The 14,735-nt window shown below is 53.5% G+C and overlaps 2 protein-coding genes across 15 annotated transcripts in view; one reads left to right on the top strand and one right to left on the bottom strand.

The window, feature by feature from the left end:
- SH2B3 (SH2B adaptor protein 3) overlaps positions 1-3,687 on the top strand; it is a 31,952-nt gene extending 28,265 nt beyond the window's left edge. For 2 of the 5 annotated variants that reach the window (XM_036014930.1, XM_036014927.1), the window contains exons 3-8: positions 1,293-1,394; positions 1,480-1,571; positions 1,655-1,752; positions 1,855-2,072; positions 2,169-2,340; positions 2,503-3,687. In XM_036014930.1, coding sequence (XP_035870823.1) covers positions 1,293-1,394; positions 1,480-1,571; positions 1,655-1,752; positions 1,855-2,072; positions 2,169-2,340; positions 2,503-2,798 — 978 coding nt within the window. In that variant the 3' untranslated portion in view covers positions 2,799-3,687. The remainder of the gene's footprint in view (positions 1-1,292; positions 1,395-1,479; positions 1,572-1,654; positions 1,753-1,854; positions 2,073-2,168; positions 2,341-2,502) is intronic. The other 3 variants (XM_036014928.1, XM_036014929.1, XM_028528156.2) reach the window with 3 other exon arrangements.
- A 2,742-nt stretch (positions 3,688-6,429) lies between these two features.
- Positions 6,430-14,735, bottom strand: part of ATXN2 (ataxin 2) — a 95,116-nt gene continuing 86,810 nt past the window's right edge. For 8 of the 10 annotated variants that reach the window (XM_036014089.1, XM_036014083.1, XM_036014084.1 and 5 more), the window contains 4 exons: positions 11,145-11,290; positions 10,251-10,478; positions 7,875-8,043; positions 6,430-7,056 (listed from right to left, as the gene is read on the bottom strand). In XM_036014089.1, the coding sequence (XP_035869982.1) occupies positions 7,028-7,056; positions 7,875-8,043; positions 10,251-10,478; positions 11,145-11,290 (572 nt within the window). In that variant the 3' untranslated portion in view covers positions 6,430-7,027. The remainder of the gene's footprint in view (positions 7,057-7,874; positions 8,044-10,250; positions 10,479-11,144; positions 11,291-14,735) is intronic. The other 2 variants (XM_036014087.1, XM_036014088.1) reach the window with 2 other exon arrangements.

The raw sequence follows: 14,735 nt of genomic DNA on the forward strand, positions 1-14,735 counted from the left end.
GACCTCCCAGGAGCCCTGTGGGGCGCTGGGGGCCGCACCAGGAGGAACCCCAGTCTGGCTAGCCCTCTCGCCAGGCTGCCGTTCCCCCTCCCTGTTCACTGGCCTCCCTGCCAGGGGGAGGGGCTGGAGGCAGGCAGTGAGAGGTGCCTGGCTCCTGCGTGGCCACCGCACGGTTAAGCACGTCTCTGTGGGGACCACCTTTGGAAAGGGCAGCTCCCGGCCAAGAGGTGCCCTTCTGGATGGAGGGGGTGGAGGCTGGATCCCCCAAAGCCTGACTCTCGTTCCCACTTCCCCGCCCTGTGCTGGCTCTTTAGGGGCCACCGCCTGGCCCTTCTGGGGGAAGGAGCTGCTGGAGACGGTGGGAGCTCAGCAGGGCCCCCTCTGCCCAGTCCCAGCCCATCTCTGGCTCTGTCCACCGTTCTTATCTTCCAGTCTCTGCTGGAAGTAGCCACCGTTGCTGGCCCAGGGTTTGGGGACCATTTCCCACCTACGCTGGAGCTCGTGTGTGTGGATGTCATGGCAGGCTCCTGGGCCCGAGGCTGTGTGGGGCTCTGGGCTGGCTGTCACCTGGGGCTGGCCGGGCACGCTGGCAGGAGCCCCCAAGGCCTGTGGCTAAGCTACTCCTCCAACCCCTCCTTGTCCTGAGACAGGACAGGTTAGTGAGTTTTTGGGAATTGGATGCTCTGGCATTCAAAACCTGCTCTTCTCTTCCCCGAGTCAAACGGCTTCACCCCCAAGATCTGCGTTTTTTTCATAAGCTGCAGTGACAGAATCTGCTTCCTGGGGCCGCTGTTAGGTCAGAAGGAACCCATACTAGTGGGGGGCTAAAGACATGGCACAGACTTGGGGCCCCTGGCAGAGCCAGGCAGCACCAAAGAGCAATGTGACCTGGGTTAGAGCCCCTCACGTCACGCCCCCTCTCCGGGCTGGTGACAGGTCGGGCAGTCCACGTGACAGGGCTGCGCACGGAGCTCTTCGCCCCAAAGGGGAGAGGAGAGAGGTCAGCAGGCGAGCACATGTCGGTGCCGGACTGTCCACCCGTCCAGGTGAAGGGGAGTTGGCCCCCGGCCCACACAGGACTCACTCCGGGGATCTCAGTGTGGGGGGTGCTCCAGGGGCTGGAAGGACCCCCTGTGGGCTCCTGAAAGCCAGACGCAAGACTTTCCTCCAGACTCAGGGTGCCCGCTTCGCAGCACCGTGAGCACGTGCTCAGCAGAAAACTCAGAGGCCTGGGGGTGGGGGCAAAGGGCCATCCGAGGGACAAGCCCTGAGTCTCTGCCTTGGTCGCCTAGAGCTCCAAGCCCAAGCTGCAAGCAGCCTGCTCCAGCCTCCAGGAGGTCCGGCGGTGCACACGCCTCGAGATGCCCGACAACCTCCACACCTTCGTGCTGAAGGTGAGTGGCGCGGCCTCCCACACCCAGGGGCAACACCCCGCCCCCCACAAGGACCCCATACAGCCGTTCCCTTCCTGCCCACCAGGTGAAGGACCGGACAGACATCATCTTTGAGGTGGGAGACGAGCAGCAGCTGAATTCATGGATGGCTGAGCTCTGGGAGTGCACAGGCCAAGGGTGAGGCGCCCCAGCTCTGCTCCTGGCACTGTTCCCCCTCCACCCTGATCTGCACAGAGCCCTAACCCCAGCCTCTTCTCCAGCAGGTTGGAGAGCGCGGACCCAGAGACGCACATTCCCTCGGCTCCAGAGCCCGGCACGACCAGCTCACCGAGGGGAAGCACCGAGTCCCTGAACCAAGGTCAGTGGGTCTGGGCCTTGGTGCTCTGAGTAACGCCTGAACCAGCCTCAGCCCAGGGTGTAAGGTACCCGACAAGGGGTCACCATTACCCATCTTCTCTAGCAGGGGCTTCCCCTGGGGCGTTGCTGGACCCCGCCTGCCAGAAAACAGATCACTTCCTGTCCTGCTACCCCTGGTTCCACGGCCCCATCTCCCGAGTGAAGGCCGCCCAGCTGGTCCAGCTGCAGGGCCCCGACGCGCACGGAGTGTTCCTGGTGCGGCAGAGCGAGACGCGGCGCGGGGAGTACGTGCTCACGTTCAACTTCCAGGGCATAGCCAAGGTAGGGGCAGGGCAGGGGGGGCCGTGCCCCCACCCCAAGTTCAAGGCCCGTAGGGGCCACTGCCTGAGCCAGCCCTCTCCCCGCCTCCCCCCCCAGCACCTGCGCCTGTCGCTGACCGAGCGGGGCCAGTGCCGCGTGCAGCACCTGCACTTCCCCTCCGTCATGGACATGCTCCACCACTTCCAGCGCTCGCCCATCCCGCTCGAGTGCGGCGCTGCCTGCGACGTCCGGCTGTCCAGCTACGTGGTGGTCGTCTCCCAGCCCCCAGGTGGGAGCCCACTGCCCCTGGGTCAAGGGGGTGGCTGGCCCAGGGAACCGCAGGGGGCGAGAGCTGCTGCGACCCCAGGGACTTGGGGATCTTGTCTTGGGTCCCCCCGACACCTTCCTGCCCCGTGGACGCTGACACTGCGGTCTGTCACTTGGTCCCCAGGTTCCTCCAACACCGTCCTGTTCCCGTTCTCCCTCTCGCGCTGGGACTCAGAGCTGGGGCTGCCCCACCTCAGCGCCGCTGCCTGTCCGAGGGGGCCGGGCCCCGGGGGCCCCCCAGGCCGGTCCTCCCCCCCAGAGCAGATCTTCCACCTGGTGCCTTCGCCCGAGGAACTGGCCAACAGCCTGCGGCACCTGGAGCCAGAGCCCCCCGGCCGCGCCCGGGACTCGGACTACGACATGGACTCCTCCCCCCGGAGCCACCTGCGGGCCATCGACAACCAGTACACACCTCTCTGACGGGCGGCGGACGCCCCGGAGGAGCAAGCACAGCGAGTGGAGACAGGACTTGTGAATGTAACTGCCTTTCCTTCCTTTCAGAGAGAGGGGACACTGTTAACTGTTCTTCCAGTTTGGACGCAACCCTTCTATCAGGCCTGTTACAGGGCCCCTCTAAGTTGCAGGCTGACTTTCTCCTTGTTTACAGACGTGGTTCTTGTTCGCAGATGCCGCCGGCTCCCGCCCTGGGCCGGCCCCCGTCACTCTCAGGAGGGGCGGGCAAGGGCCAGGCCTGGCAGTGGAAATGTGTTCTCTTTCTCACTGACGCTGTCGCAGCTGATGACAGGCGCTCTGCTAGCGGGGAGGGGTCCTCAGGAAGCCCAAAACACTAACCAGCCCTGGACTGTCGCATGGTTTTCCCGTTGTGGCGTCAGTGCACGTGGCCGCTCTGCGGTGCCCCCGCCACGGGCGACCACACCTCTCCTGCTTCGACACTCAGCCTTACGACTAAGCTCAAGAATGATGTTAAACATTTTACCTCAGATAAATTTTTCAAAGGATTCAGGTTTGAAAACTAAACCAAGCATCGCTCATTTCACTGTACTGTCTGAACTAACACCCAGGTTTCTGCAGCTAGAGACAGCTATGCAACCCCCACCCGACCAGCTCCCGGCCGAGCCAGCCGCCGGGCCTCCTTGTCTGGCGCGTCCTGAGGACAGGCACCTGCTGCTGAGCAGCCGCTGTCCTCCCCGGTGCAGAGAAGTGGAGCCTGTCACCCTTTCGGGGGCATCCAGGCAGTTACTGAAATAGGGTGGCAAGCTGTTGTTCTACCCTGGTGCCTTATGAGTCAAAAACTGGATTCTGCTTCACAGCAGCTTTACGGTGGGCGTTAAACTGAGGGGTGAGGGAGGGACAGGCAAGGAGGGAAGGAAGAAGGCTCCCAGGCCTGCCTAGTAAGCCCTTCCCGAGCAGGGCCAGCTCCGAGCTCCCTGGCATCCACTGGCTTATTAGGTTGTCCCGCAAAAGGGTTCCGGCTAATGCTGGAGCCAAAATGGAAGCTAGGACTCGGGGCCACAGCTCTGGAGGAGCTCCGGTGACGGCCCACGGCTGGCGCCCTGTCCCTGCGGTCCTGCTGTGCACAAGGAAGAGTGCACTTGGGCACGCATCTCCGGCACCCAGGGAGATCCCGGAGTACAACCTCCATCCATGCTTCCTTCACAAGCGATACAATTCCTAGTGAGGGGGCTCGGGGGGACGGGAAGCCAGCTGCTTCTGGGGCCAGCACAGCCAGGCCCACCGAAGGGGCCCCCAGGAGCCTGAGTCTGGGGAGTTCAGCGTAGCTCTAACGTGCACACACACACATACCCATCAGTCAGCCAGAGGCTGAAGGTGAGCCTTGGCCTGAACCCAGCCAACTGCGGCCTGCCTTACCTGGGCGAGCGTCTGGTCTGCTCCCGCCAGCTGCACTCTGCACTCTGAGAGGCCAGGCTTCTGCTTCTATTTTCTGTTTTTCGCTGGGGGCCAGTAGCCACCTCTTTGCTTTTAAAACCAACATTCCTGGGTGTTGTCACGGGTTGTAAAGCAGCTCCAACCCCGATCCAGATTTCTGGTCCATTTCTAAGACAGATTTCCTACACACCAAGCAGGTTTCTCTAAGTAATGAGTGCTAAGCAAAGGGTGCACCGGACAAACAAGCACTATTAAGAGAGAAACCTCATCACAAAAGTCAATGCCGACAAGTCACTGGTGCAGGAAAGGGGTCAGACAGACAATGAACCGAGCGAGCCCCACCCATCGCATCTGGGCTATGACATCTTCAGGCCAGGGTGCTCACTCCTTAGCAATCTCGCCACGTAGAATCCCCAGGCAGTGCCGAGAGGCGTGCCAGACACGGCCAACGAGCAGCTCCGACCCCCTGGTTACAAAGTACAAGCTCGGACTGACAGAGAACCGAAGTCACCCACCTGCAGACTGCTTCCGTGTGAAGTGTCCATGAAAAGCACTTTTCTCTAGACATGTCTGAGTTACCAGGACAGCTCAAGTACACCCTGACAGAAAGCCCCGTCCTGACCTGGGGAGAAGTGACCCCGAGGCCATGCCTCTCCCTTCTGCTGCAGCAGGTTGGGGTGCATGGAGGGAGCAGTGGGCCCCTTGGCTGGACGCCCTCACAGTGACCCCACGGGCGGCAGCCAGCCCCCAGCACGACAGCACACGCCGCCCTCCTTCCGGGCCTGACGTGACCGCTGCTGGCGGCGCGAGGCCCCGGCAGCAGCCTCCACCGAGAGCCCACGCTCAGTGCCAAAGGGACAGTTCGCGCCGCGGTCTCGTCGGGCGCCCCTGATCGCAGACGCCGAGGGTGGCCTGACTGTCCCCAGCACCAACATCCCCTTAGTCGGACGCTAACAGACTTCCACAAACTAACAGTCACCAGCACCAAAGAATGAAGTCAACTAACCTGCCTTGAATTTTAGACCAGCAATCCATATGGCTTTATCTGGTATAAATCTTCTGCCTTTGATCATTTCTGGACCGTGTAGGAGAAAGGAATAGCAATCATTAAAATCTCAGACTAGAGAACACTATTTTTATATGACAGTTTCTTAACCTAAAATCAAGGCCTTGCACTCTCCCCTCCCCTAAGGGCTGCCCGTGCTTTCTTCACGCTTTCCTTCAGGGCTAAGCCTCTCCGCGCACCGCCACGTGAGCGCCCCCCTCCCGCAGGCCGCAGGGGCCTGCAGCACCTTACCCACCGCCGCTTCACAGGGACACGTCGGACTCCAGTGTGCGGCTGGAATAAGAGCACATTGTGACAACACAGAAAACGGCTTCGTCTTGTATCGTGGTGGGCAGAAGGTCTTTGGCAAGTTTTTATGTCTTGTTTATGTACTGTATACGTAACTTATTCTTGAATAATGCAAATTTTGCTCTAGTGTACAAATTGCTACATATGAATTAAAAAAAGTTTTCAGGATCTTGACTTGTTGCCGAGAGAATTCACAGGCTCGACCTGGCACAGCAGGTCTCCCCGGAGCCCGGGCCCTGCTCCAACACTTGCCTTCCCTTGCCCGCCTCCCACGAGTGGGCACACTCACGAACACTCGGGCGCCCACAGCCGCGAGCTGCTCTGTGGGCCGCTGCGTCGTTTCTGCCCTCTGGGTTTCTCTATCCAAGTTTTTTCTTTCCTCCCCCATCCCATCTGTTTTTTTTAAATGAATTTTAATTTTTTCAGTTATAGTTGACGTACGATATCGTATTAGTTTCAGGCAAATCTTTATCACCGTTTTTTAAAAAAAGTATCTCCCGCCCCCCTACTGGTCAAACAGACAGATGCCTGCATCAGGACACCTGCCTGACGCACACACTCATCTGGGTCCGGAGACTCTAAAAAGGAAGCTCCCAGATCAGTGTCAGGCTGGGGATGCGGGTTTCAGCGCCACCGCCTTGGGCCGGCCTCCCTCCTCCGGGAGCAGCTCTCCATCCACCAGGGAGAGTGTCTCAGTCTTGTCTTTTTCCAGAGAGACCTTGAACCAGAACTAAAGGTGAAGAGGAAAAAGCATTTGACAACTAACCTTCCAGGGTATTAAGAAAGCACACTCCGCCCTCCTGCCTTGGTATTAACCAGCATCTTATACAAACGCACACTAACTGGGTATCAGTTTTTAAAACTTTTTTTATTTTTTGATTTTTTTTAAAGTTTTTATTTTATATTATCTACAAAGTAAAAGTTTTTCCCTTAACTTAAAAGTTGAACCACTGTAGACAGTGATCACTTCATCAAACTTGATTTATAAATAATAATCCATCAGTTTGACGGTAAGAATTTACTGAAACTTTGTCAAGTTTAGTAAAAGGGTGTTCCAAGTCTTGATTTGTTTTTGTTTTTTTTGTTTTTTAGCAGTAATCGCAGCAAGAATCACTCTTGTTACTTTTGCTAGCTGATGTGTTCATGACTTTTGAGGGTCATTAGAAAATAAATAACTTCCAGTTTCAGCAAGCAGAGCTGGGTACTTGCAGGACTCTGAAACAGCACGTGGAAGTATGGGACAGCCCACAAGTTCCTAAATGCCTCTACTCAGTCCAAACATCTTCCACTGCAAGTGAACTGTTAGCATTCCTATCGGATGTTACAAGAAATCAACATATATTTTTAAAAAACAAAATAAATGAAATTCTAGTTTTCTGTGCTTCCAGTTGGTAGAAGCAGTAGAAGGGAGGAGGGAATTTGGCCTTTCGGTTCCTCCAGGGCAGCCTTACAACTGCTGTTGGTGGTGGGCTTGTACTGTAAAAAAGAAAAGTGAATATTTAAACAGAAAACTGGCAACACCGCACGTTAGCCTAGTGTCTGCAGCACGTGACTGTGAACTATCCTTGTGCTAGCTGGACAAGACTCAAAATTCGGTTCACTCCCCCCCGTCCCATCTGCACCAAAATGGGGAGGGGGAGGGGGCAGGTGGAAACAAACCAGTAAGACATAAAACCACTTCAGATAAAACTCCCAGAAGACTTGCTGCTCGTGGGGTAGGAAAACAGGCCTCACCACACCCCCCCCCCAAATGCCAGCCAAGCACCAGCACTGCTCTCAGAGGAACAGGTCAGACTGAAACCTCACCGTGGCAGCCATCAGTATTAGAGCACCATCGCGGCCTTCTCTCCCTGTCAGGGCGTAGCTGGAGCTAAACTACTCTCACAACCGATCCACGCACAGCACTCCCTCCTCAGGAGTTGGCTCCAGAGCTACAATCGAACTGTCCTGGTGGTCGCCCCCCAGTCAGACTTTGGGACTCGGGAAGGAGACGCTGCCCTGTCCAACCTGTCATGAACAAGGCCAACTGAGCCCTCGGCGTGCACCAGCCCCACAGCTGCTGCCGCCGCCGCTGCTCCTCGAGCCACACCCTGTACCGGCAGAACACACACAGACTCGGCTCCGGAAGCCTCCGGCCCTGACGCTGGCTGGCTGCCGCAGTCCCTGCTGCGCACACTGACGGGTCTCGCTAGCTCTCAAATGCGGGGTTGGAAGCGCTGGCCCTGCCTGCCACTCGACCTGTGCGAGCAGAATGCTTCGGGGTGCCCGGCGGCCCCTGCACACACACGCCTCACCTGAAGGGTGCGTCATATAGGGGAAATGCGCTGTTGTCGAGACTGGAATGGGCTGTAGTGCACTTTGAGCGAGGGCGGCCTGGGGACCGCCGGGTGGCTGTGTCGTCATTAGCATCATTGGCGCATGGGCAGTTGGATGAGAAGGAACCATTCCTGACTGTACATGAGCCTGAAACAGAGAGCTCTTTTACGCATACAGGCAACATCTCCAGCTTAAACAACATGTCAACTGTGTTCCTTTCACGGGGCTGGGGCTCTCAGGGAAAGGCAACAGTGGCCCTTGGGGCCCTTTCTTTTCTCGGGGGACACTCCCTAGGAGAGCACAACTGACCTACAGACATGCTCTGCCCTTTCGCAGATCGACCTGCAAGGCTGAGGGAGCAAGCACTGGAGAGCCCGGGTGACGCCAGGGCTGCAGCGTCCTAGCCTTCAGCGCTCTTGATCACTGGATGCCACGCGTGGGGCGTGGTCTTCATCAAGATCAGGCCCCCGGCCCAAGGGCCACGCGCTCAACTAAAGAGGCAAGATGCAATCATGCTTCCGAGTCTGGCTTCCCTGTGGGGCCTGAAGACATTTTACACAGGACAGAAAGCAGATCGTTACCTTATGAGCAGGGACTGTCAAATTCTGTTCTCTGGATACTCTCCTTGTTTGCCCCCAATGCCCACCCCTCCACTTCTTGCTTGCTCACCAGCACCCCTCAGTGAAGAATGAGTCAGGGCAATGAGAGAAGAGACTCACCCCTCTACTCTGCTAAAAGATACGCTGATGCAGCAGCAGGAGGAGAAAGATGCAGTGAATGCCTCCAGTGAGACAGGGAGGAGCAGTAAGACGGAACCCAGGCCAGCCCACTGTCCCTGTACCAAGCGACAGTGAGTTCAACCTGGTCTCACTGTCAAGTTGGGAAGGTTTTTGCCATCCCAGACAGGCAGACCTCAGTTCTGCAGGGATGTGGCAAGGCCAGGAGGAGCCATTTCCGTGCCCCCCACACCATGCACAACTCCACACCATGATAAGCCTTGGATGAAATGCTGTTTTTCATTCTCTTACATATTCACATGGGCCCATGGCATACCTGGGCTTCCCTGTGTTAATCCATTCTGCTCTTTCAGCACAAGAACACAAAAGCGAGGTTTTTAGGAACCCCAACCTACATGTAAACTCACGTACCCACTTGGCCACCGGCCACGGCTAGACACCTACAGGGCCCCAGCTCTCGGGAAGCTCCCGATTCGGCCGACCCGTGCAGACCCACACCTGACCGAACCAGCACCCTCCCCGCCATCCAAAGCAAACCGTCCACTGCGGTGCGCCACACTACAGAAGCCTCCCGGAGCGGTGGAACTCGGACAAGGACACCTGAGAGCGCCACCTGAGTTGCACCTCCAGCTCCCACCACACCACAGCCTCAGCGGCACGCTGTGTCACGTGACATGTAGTTCAGCAAGGCAGTCTAGCTCAGACCACCTACATGCTGTTGTGAAAGCAGCAAAGAGAGACATCGAATATACCGCAGATTCGCCCTTCACACTCCAGGGCGGGCCTCACGGACAGCGTTAGAGCCCGACTCCAGTGCGGCTCCAACTCCTCATTAAGACAGTCCACCTCGGCCCGGGGTTGCCCTGGACGTGAGTCAGTCGCTGATGCAGACAGCAGCCACCGAGATGGCCACCACACCGTTCTCCCTTTAGCAGCTGACACTGGGGGTGAGCTCCAGAGTGCACCCAGGGCTGCTCGATAAGAAAAACAGGAAAACCTGGGTGCTTTCGACTTCTCCTTACACTGCCCCAACGTACAAGGCCAAGCCTTTCCAAGAAGTACAACACGCAGTCAAAGCAGATGCGCGGGTGACCAGAGGAAACGAGAGGAGAGGTTCCTCTGGGATCCACGTGGCTAACGTGCGAGCTGACAGGCCCAGGGCGGTCCGAGGGTTGAAACTTGTTCCGGTCCGCCCTCCCTGCCACACACTCTGTGCGTGTGCGTGCACGCGCGCATGAGAGAGATTATATATATGTATGTCTACACACATACATATATACATGTGTCCATCTCTCCCCCAGTGAAGCTACTGAAACACAGCGAAGCAGACACAGGAAGGAAAGGAGGGCTGGGCTGCATTCCGAAGTCCCAGGTATTTACACGCTCCCGGCCGGGAGATGTGGCAGGACTGCCCATTCAGCAACTTCACTGCTCCCGTTACAAAACCACACGAACATCCATGTAGGGCCAGATCACATGTATTTGAGCGGGAAAAGGGAGACAGGCAAATCACACACAGGGTTTCCTAGCTTGGAGAGCATCTGGCTCTTTGCTGCTTATCTGGTAACCTTCACGTTCTGCCTGGTCCTTACGGAAAGTTGCCTAAAGCTGGTTTACCTGAGGTACGTGGGCCATGTGGGGTGGGGTGGTGTATGCCGGCTGAACGTGAGAAGGATGGATTGTAAAGACGGTCTGTTGTGCTGCTGGGAAACTACTCTGTGGCGACTGCGTGTTGGAGGCAGGCGTCATGGAAGGTGGGGTCGGCGCCAGCCCCGCGTGGTAAATGGCTGACTGCTGCTGCGGGCTGGCCAGATGGAGGGCCTGTGCGGCCTGGTGCTGATGGTGCTGCAAAGGGACAGGACAGGGTTAAGAAAACCACTTCTTCACTGAAAAGTAGCTGAGGGTCAAACACACACACGCACACACATGCACACGCACAGCTGAGCTTTGCGCATGGAAACGGGCTCCCCCCTGGGCCCGCCTAAGATGGGGGGCGATGGCAAGCACAGAGGATGTACAGGGTGGTCCGAGCAGGGTGGGACCCGCTCGGAGACCTCCTTTCTGGGGTGCAAGCCCCATCCTCAGCCTGGCAGTTACAAGCCCTCGACCGAGCAGACGTGAGGCAAGACTACTGCCCCAGGGGACTGACGGACGCCAGAGATGCTTGGCTACCTCGGGTGATGATTTAAGAAACTAATAGGAAAAAACACTTATCATACAACTATTAGGAATAGAAAGAAAGTCCCAAGCAAATTTCTCATTCTACGTTAAATTAGATTTTTCATTACTGATGCTTCCAGAATTCAGTCATCTTATTCTTAACATGTATCTTCCTGTGACTTAAAACCAACCCTGGGGCCACAGCCTGCAGAGCCGTGTGATGGCTCCGCTCCGGGAGGCCGTGCGAGGTGTTCTGACCATGTGGTGCCCGGCCTCTGCCTGGCCCCTGCAGGGAGCTCTCAGCAAGGAGCAGCAGTGGCGATGCCCGAAGGCCTCTGAGTCTCTCCTTACCTGAACAGGGCTGGGTGCAGGGTGACTTCCACCATGCTGGCTCTGCTGCTGTCCGGTGGGGGTGGCTGAAGGCTGAGGATGTGGAGTATGTGGGTGCAGGGTAGCATTAGGGTGTGCGTACTGCTGAGCAAGGGAGCCAGTGGAAACTGAAGTGGAAGAAAAAGTGCAGTGTGTACGATTGGCTCGTGACGATGCTAACAGTCCCTCGACTACTGAGACAGCCTCGTCTACTGAGTTTCTTGAAGCTCAAGGCCTAACTTATGCTGTTACCAATCTCTATATTTACCTCCATTTAGACCAGCATTTTTCATAAAAAATAAGTGATGTTACTTCTTAACATTAGATTAGCATTTATTCACATAACACAGCTATATACTTTACATTAAAATCCAATTAGTTTAAATGTACTCAACATAACTAGGTTTTCCTGAAAAGGTAACATAGGCATAAACACTTCAAACAATCTCTCTCTCTCCCTCCCTCCCTCCCTCTCTCTCTCTCGCTCTCTCTCTCTCTCTCTCTCTCTCTCACACACACACACACACACACACACACACACTTTAGCTCAAGGCCATCATCTGGCTAACCTCACCATGCTACTGCCCTGGATCTGGCGCTGTGTCCCATGGGCACACAGTATATTGGATCTGGGGATAAGGGACTGGATCAGGTATGTGGCAAGGTCAAGGTCTTATCTTCAGGGTCAATGACCACAATTTTTCTCAGCTTATCACAGAAGCTACCTGGGCTCTCCCTGTTTCAGGATCTCTCACCTTGCTTTATAAAAATCTAGTTGATAGAATTATCTAAACCATGTAGAAAAGTGAACTCTCTCCAAAAGCATCTCAGCTTTTAGAAAGAATTTTACTAGTAAGAATACCTTCAAAGGAAACATGAGGAGCCAGTTTATTTAACAACATGTTCATTAAAGATAAGAACCCAAAGCCAATTCTTTGTGAATCTCAGCACGGACCATACCTTGGTATAAATCAGGGAGATTGGGTATAAATGCATTTATTCATGTCTTCCCAAAAGAGCAATTTCAGAATCAAAAGCACAGAACCAAAAGATGGGTCACTGTGTCCAGTGACTGTCCACAGCACACTGCTACGAAACGGACGGTGGCGGAGCGATGAGCTGAGGTCGTTGTTCCAGCAGCCCATGACTCAGCCTCCTCTCCAGTCACTGCTCAAGTCCTTAAAAAGCTAAGCCCGAACGTATACGGACATACAGGGGGCTGGTGGAGACAAGCAAGCACTGCTTTGGGACCAGGCACCCTAACTTCAGCAGTCCAGAGGGCGAGGCTGCTGCCAAGGGCTCTCCGAGTTGGGGGGCGAGTCCCAGGTCAGTGTCCTGCAGAGGGCTGGACACACACAGCAGTTCTGCGACGTCCAGCACTGCAGGGCCAGGGGCCACCACCGCTCTGGCCCAACCGCTATCTCCCCAACCTTGTGTATCTTTTAAAAGAGGGAAGGACAAGGCAAAGAGTCAGTGCTAGGATCACCTGTGCATCCACTGCCAATGCCACAGCAGGTGTTAATGCCCAGTTAGACTAAACAAAGGGAGCACCTGCACTCCGACATCGGGAAATCTCCCTACCTCGTGCGAGTTAACATACACTGAAACACACAGGACAACTGCGGCGACACAGCCGCTGAGTGGTTTCTCTTCACTTTATAAGTAATTTTTATTTAAAAATTTTCAGTATAGTTGGTATAAAGTATTATATTTCTCTGGGTGTTTTTAAGAAGTCAGCTTTTAAGAAGTCCCAGAAAACAGCCTGGCAGCTAGGAAACATAATGTGCTAACTGTGCTGGACTCACTGGGCCACGAGTCTGGGACAGCAGGCAGAGACTTCTACTCACTGGCTCACTGGAAGGCCACTCTTCACCACCGTGCTCGTAAACTTTCAGATCCCCCGAACTGTCTAGGCAATGACTTAGTCTGAAACATCTGACATAAATATTGAATCTTTATTCTTACAAAAATCTTACACTTATCTCTCAAATTTAAGTGATTAAAACAGTCAACCACACGTAGCTGGTAGATGGTCAGACGGCACCACAGAAAGTGGTTTAATTCCGTCACCACAGAACGTTCTACTGGACAGTGGTGTCCAGCCTTCATTTTCGCACCTTCAGTATTAAAACATTCCCTGTCTCCACGCTTCTTAAAAGTTTCATCTGTAGCAATACTAATCTGGGCAAAAGCAATTCTCAAGTCCCACAATCTATTTATGAGGTTTCACAGAGTAGAGAATCTCAGGGTTCTATTTTTTAAAAGTTTATTTGTTCAAGAAATTTTTGTACTAACAAGTTTAGATTTCACTTTTAATTATCTTATAACCAAAGTATTAAGAAAATAAGTAACAGATAAAAAAAAACACCATCCTTCCCCTACTCTAAACATCAGTAAACTACAATGTATTATTAAAAAAAATTAAGCAAACGTAATATACAGTTCTTAAGCAGCAAATAAAATTTAAGTTAGCTAATTAGAAATATTTTCCTTTGTTCATCTCCTTGCTTAAGAGACATAAAGCAAGTACATTGTCCAGGAACAACTTTTCCTCCTCAAATACAAAAATGGAATGGCTGGCTAATTAAAAGTCAATACTAGTAACAACAAAATATAGTTTGGTTCCTTGAAAGGCCAGAATAATGGGACAAAAAAAGGTGGGAAAGGGGGAAAATTAAAAGGCTGGAAGGAAAGAAGAGAGGTAAGAGGAAGGAACCAATATACAGTAAACAAGGAAAAAATAAAAGCGAATTAGGGAGTAAGAAGGGGAGAGCAAAGGGCAGTAAGTTCCGATCTTTAAGAAGTGGATCACTTAACCACTTTTATTACATACACTCATTAATTTAGCTCAAGACTTCAAGACTTAACGATAAATGGAATTTTTGTCAAAAGTTTCACTTAGCTATTCATCAGTTAAACTTCCGTTTATAAAACTTAATTTGCCTTCATGAAACCTGGATTAGGTCAAGCAATCAAAGAGGTATTGGCCAGACCTTGTCCAGAAGTTTCTTTCCTACTTGCGGTGTTCCTGGAAATAAATGCTTAAAAGTCTAAATACAGGATTTTTAAAATCCTCCTAACCACATTCCAAAAATAGTTTCCTAAGCCATGATCTTACTGAAGTCAATTCAGTCCATAAAGCTGTGTGTTTTAGTTAGTGAGTCGATTTTTAAATTTTGACCTTGGATGCACAAGTTACGAGGGATCACCAGCACTGCAAAGCTTTAAAAAGAAAACAAAGCAAAACAAAATCTTCCAACTTTTAAATTTGATGTTAAATTTAGAAAAAAATGAAGACAGCAACAGTTGAAAACTATTCAAAAGGGGAGTAGAAGGCAACCCGACCAAACCATGACCAAATGGCTTAGAACAGGGAGAGGGGAGGGGAGGGGGACTTTGAGCAGCAAATTAAATTACAAATAGCAGCCCCCGCTGTTGGTTTCTTTTAAAAGGTGCTGATACTCATTTTAAAGGGAAGTTGTACTAAAGCAGTTAATGCTTAGGTGTGATGATTAAGGACCTTTCAGCTTGCTTACCAGGAAATGACTCCAAAACTAACAGAGACAGTAAGAT

Source organism: Phyllostomus discolor, chromosome 13 (assembly GCF_004126475.2).
Source record: "Phyllostomus discolor isolate MPI-MPIP mPhyDis1 chromosome 13, mPhyDis1.pri.v3, whole genome shotgun sequence".
Classification (NCBI taxonomy): domain Eukaryota; kingdom Metazoa; phylum Chordata; class Mammalia; order Chiroptera; family Phyllostomidae; genus Phyllostomus; species Phyllostomus discolor.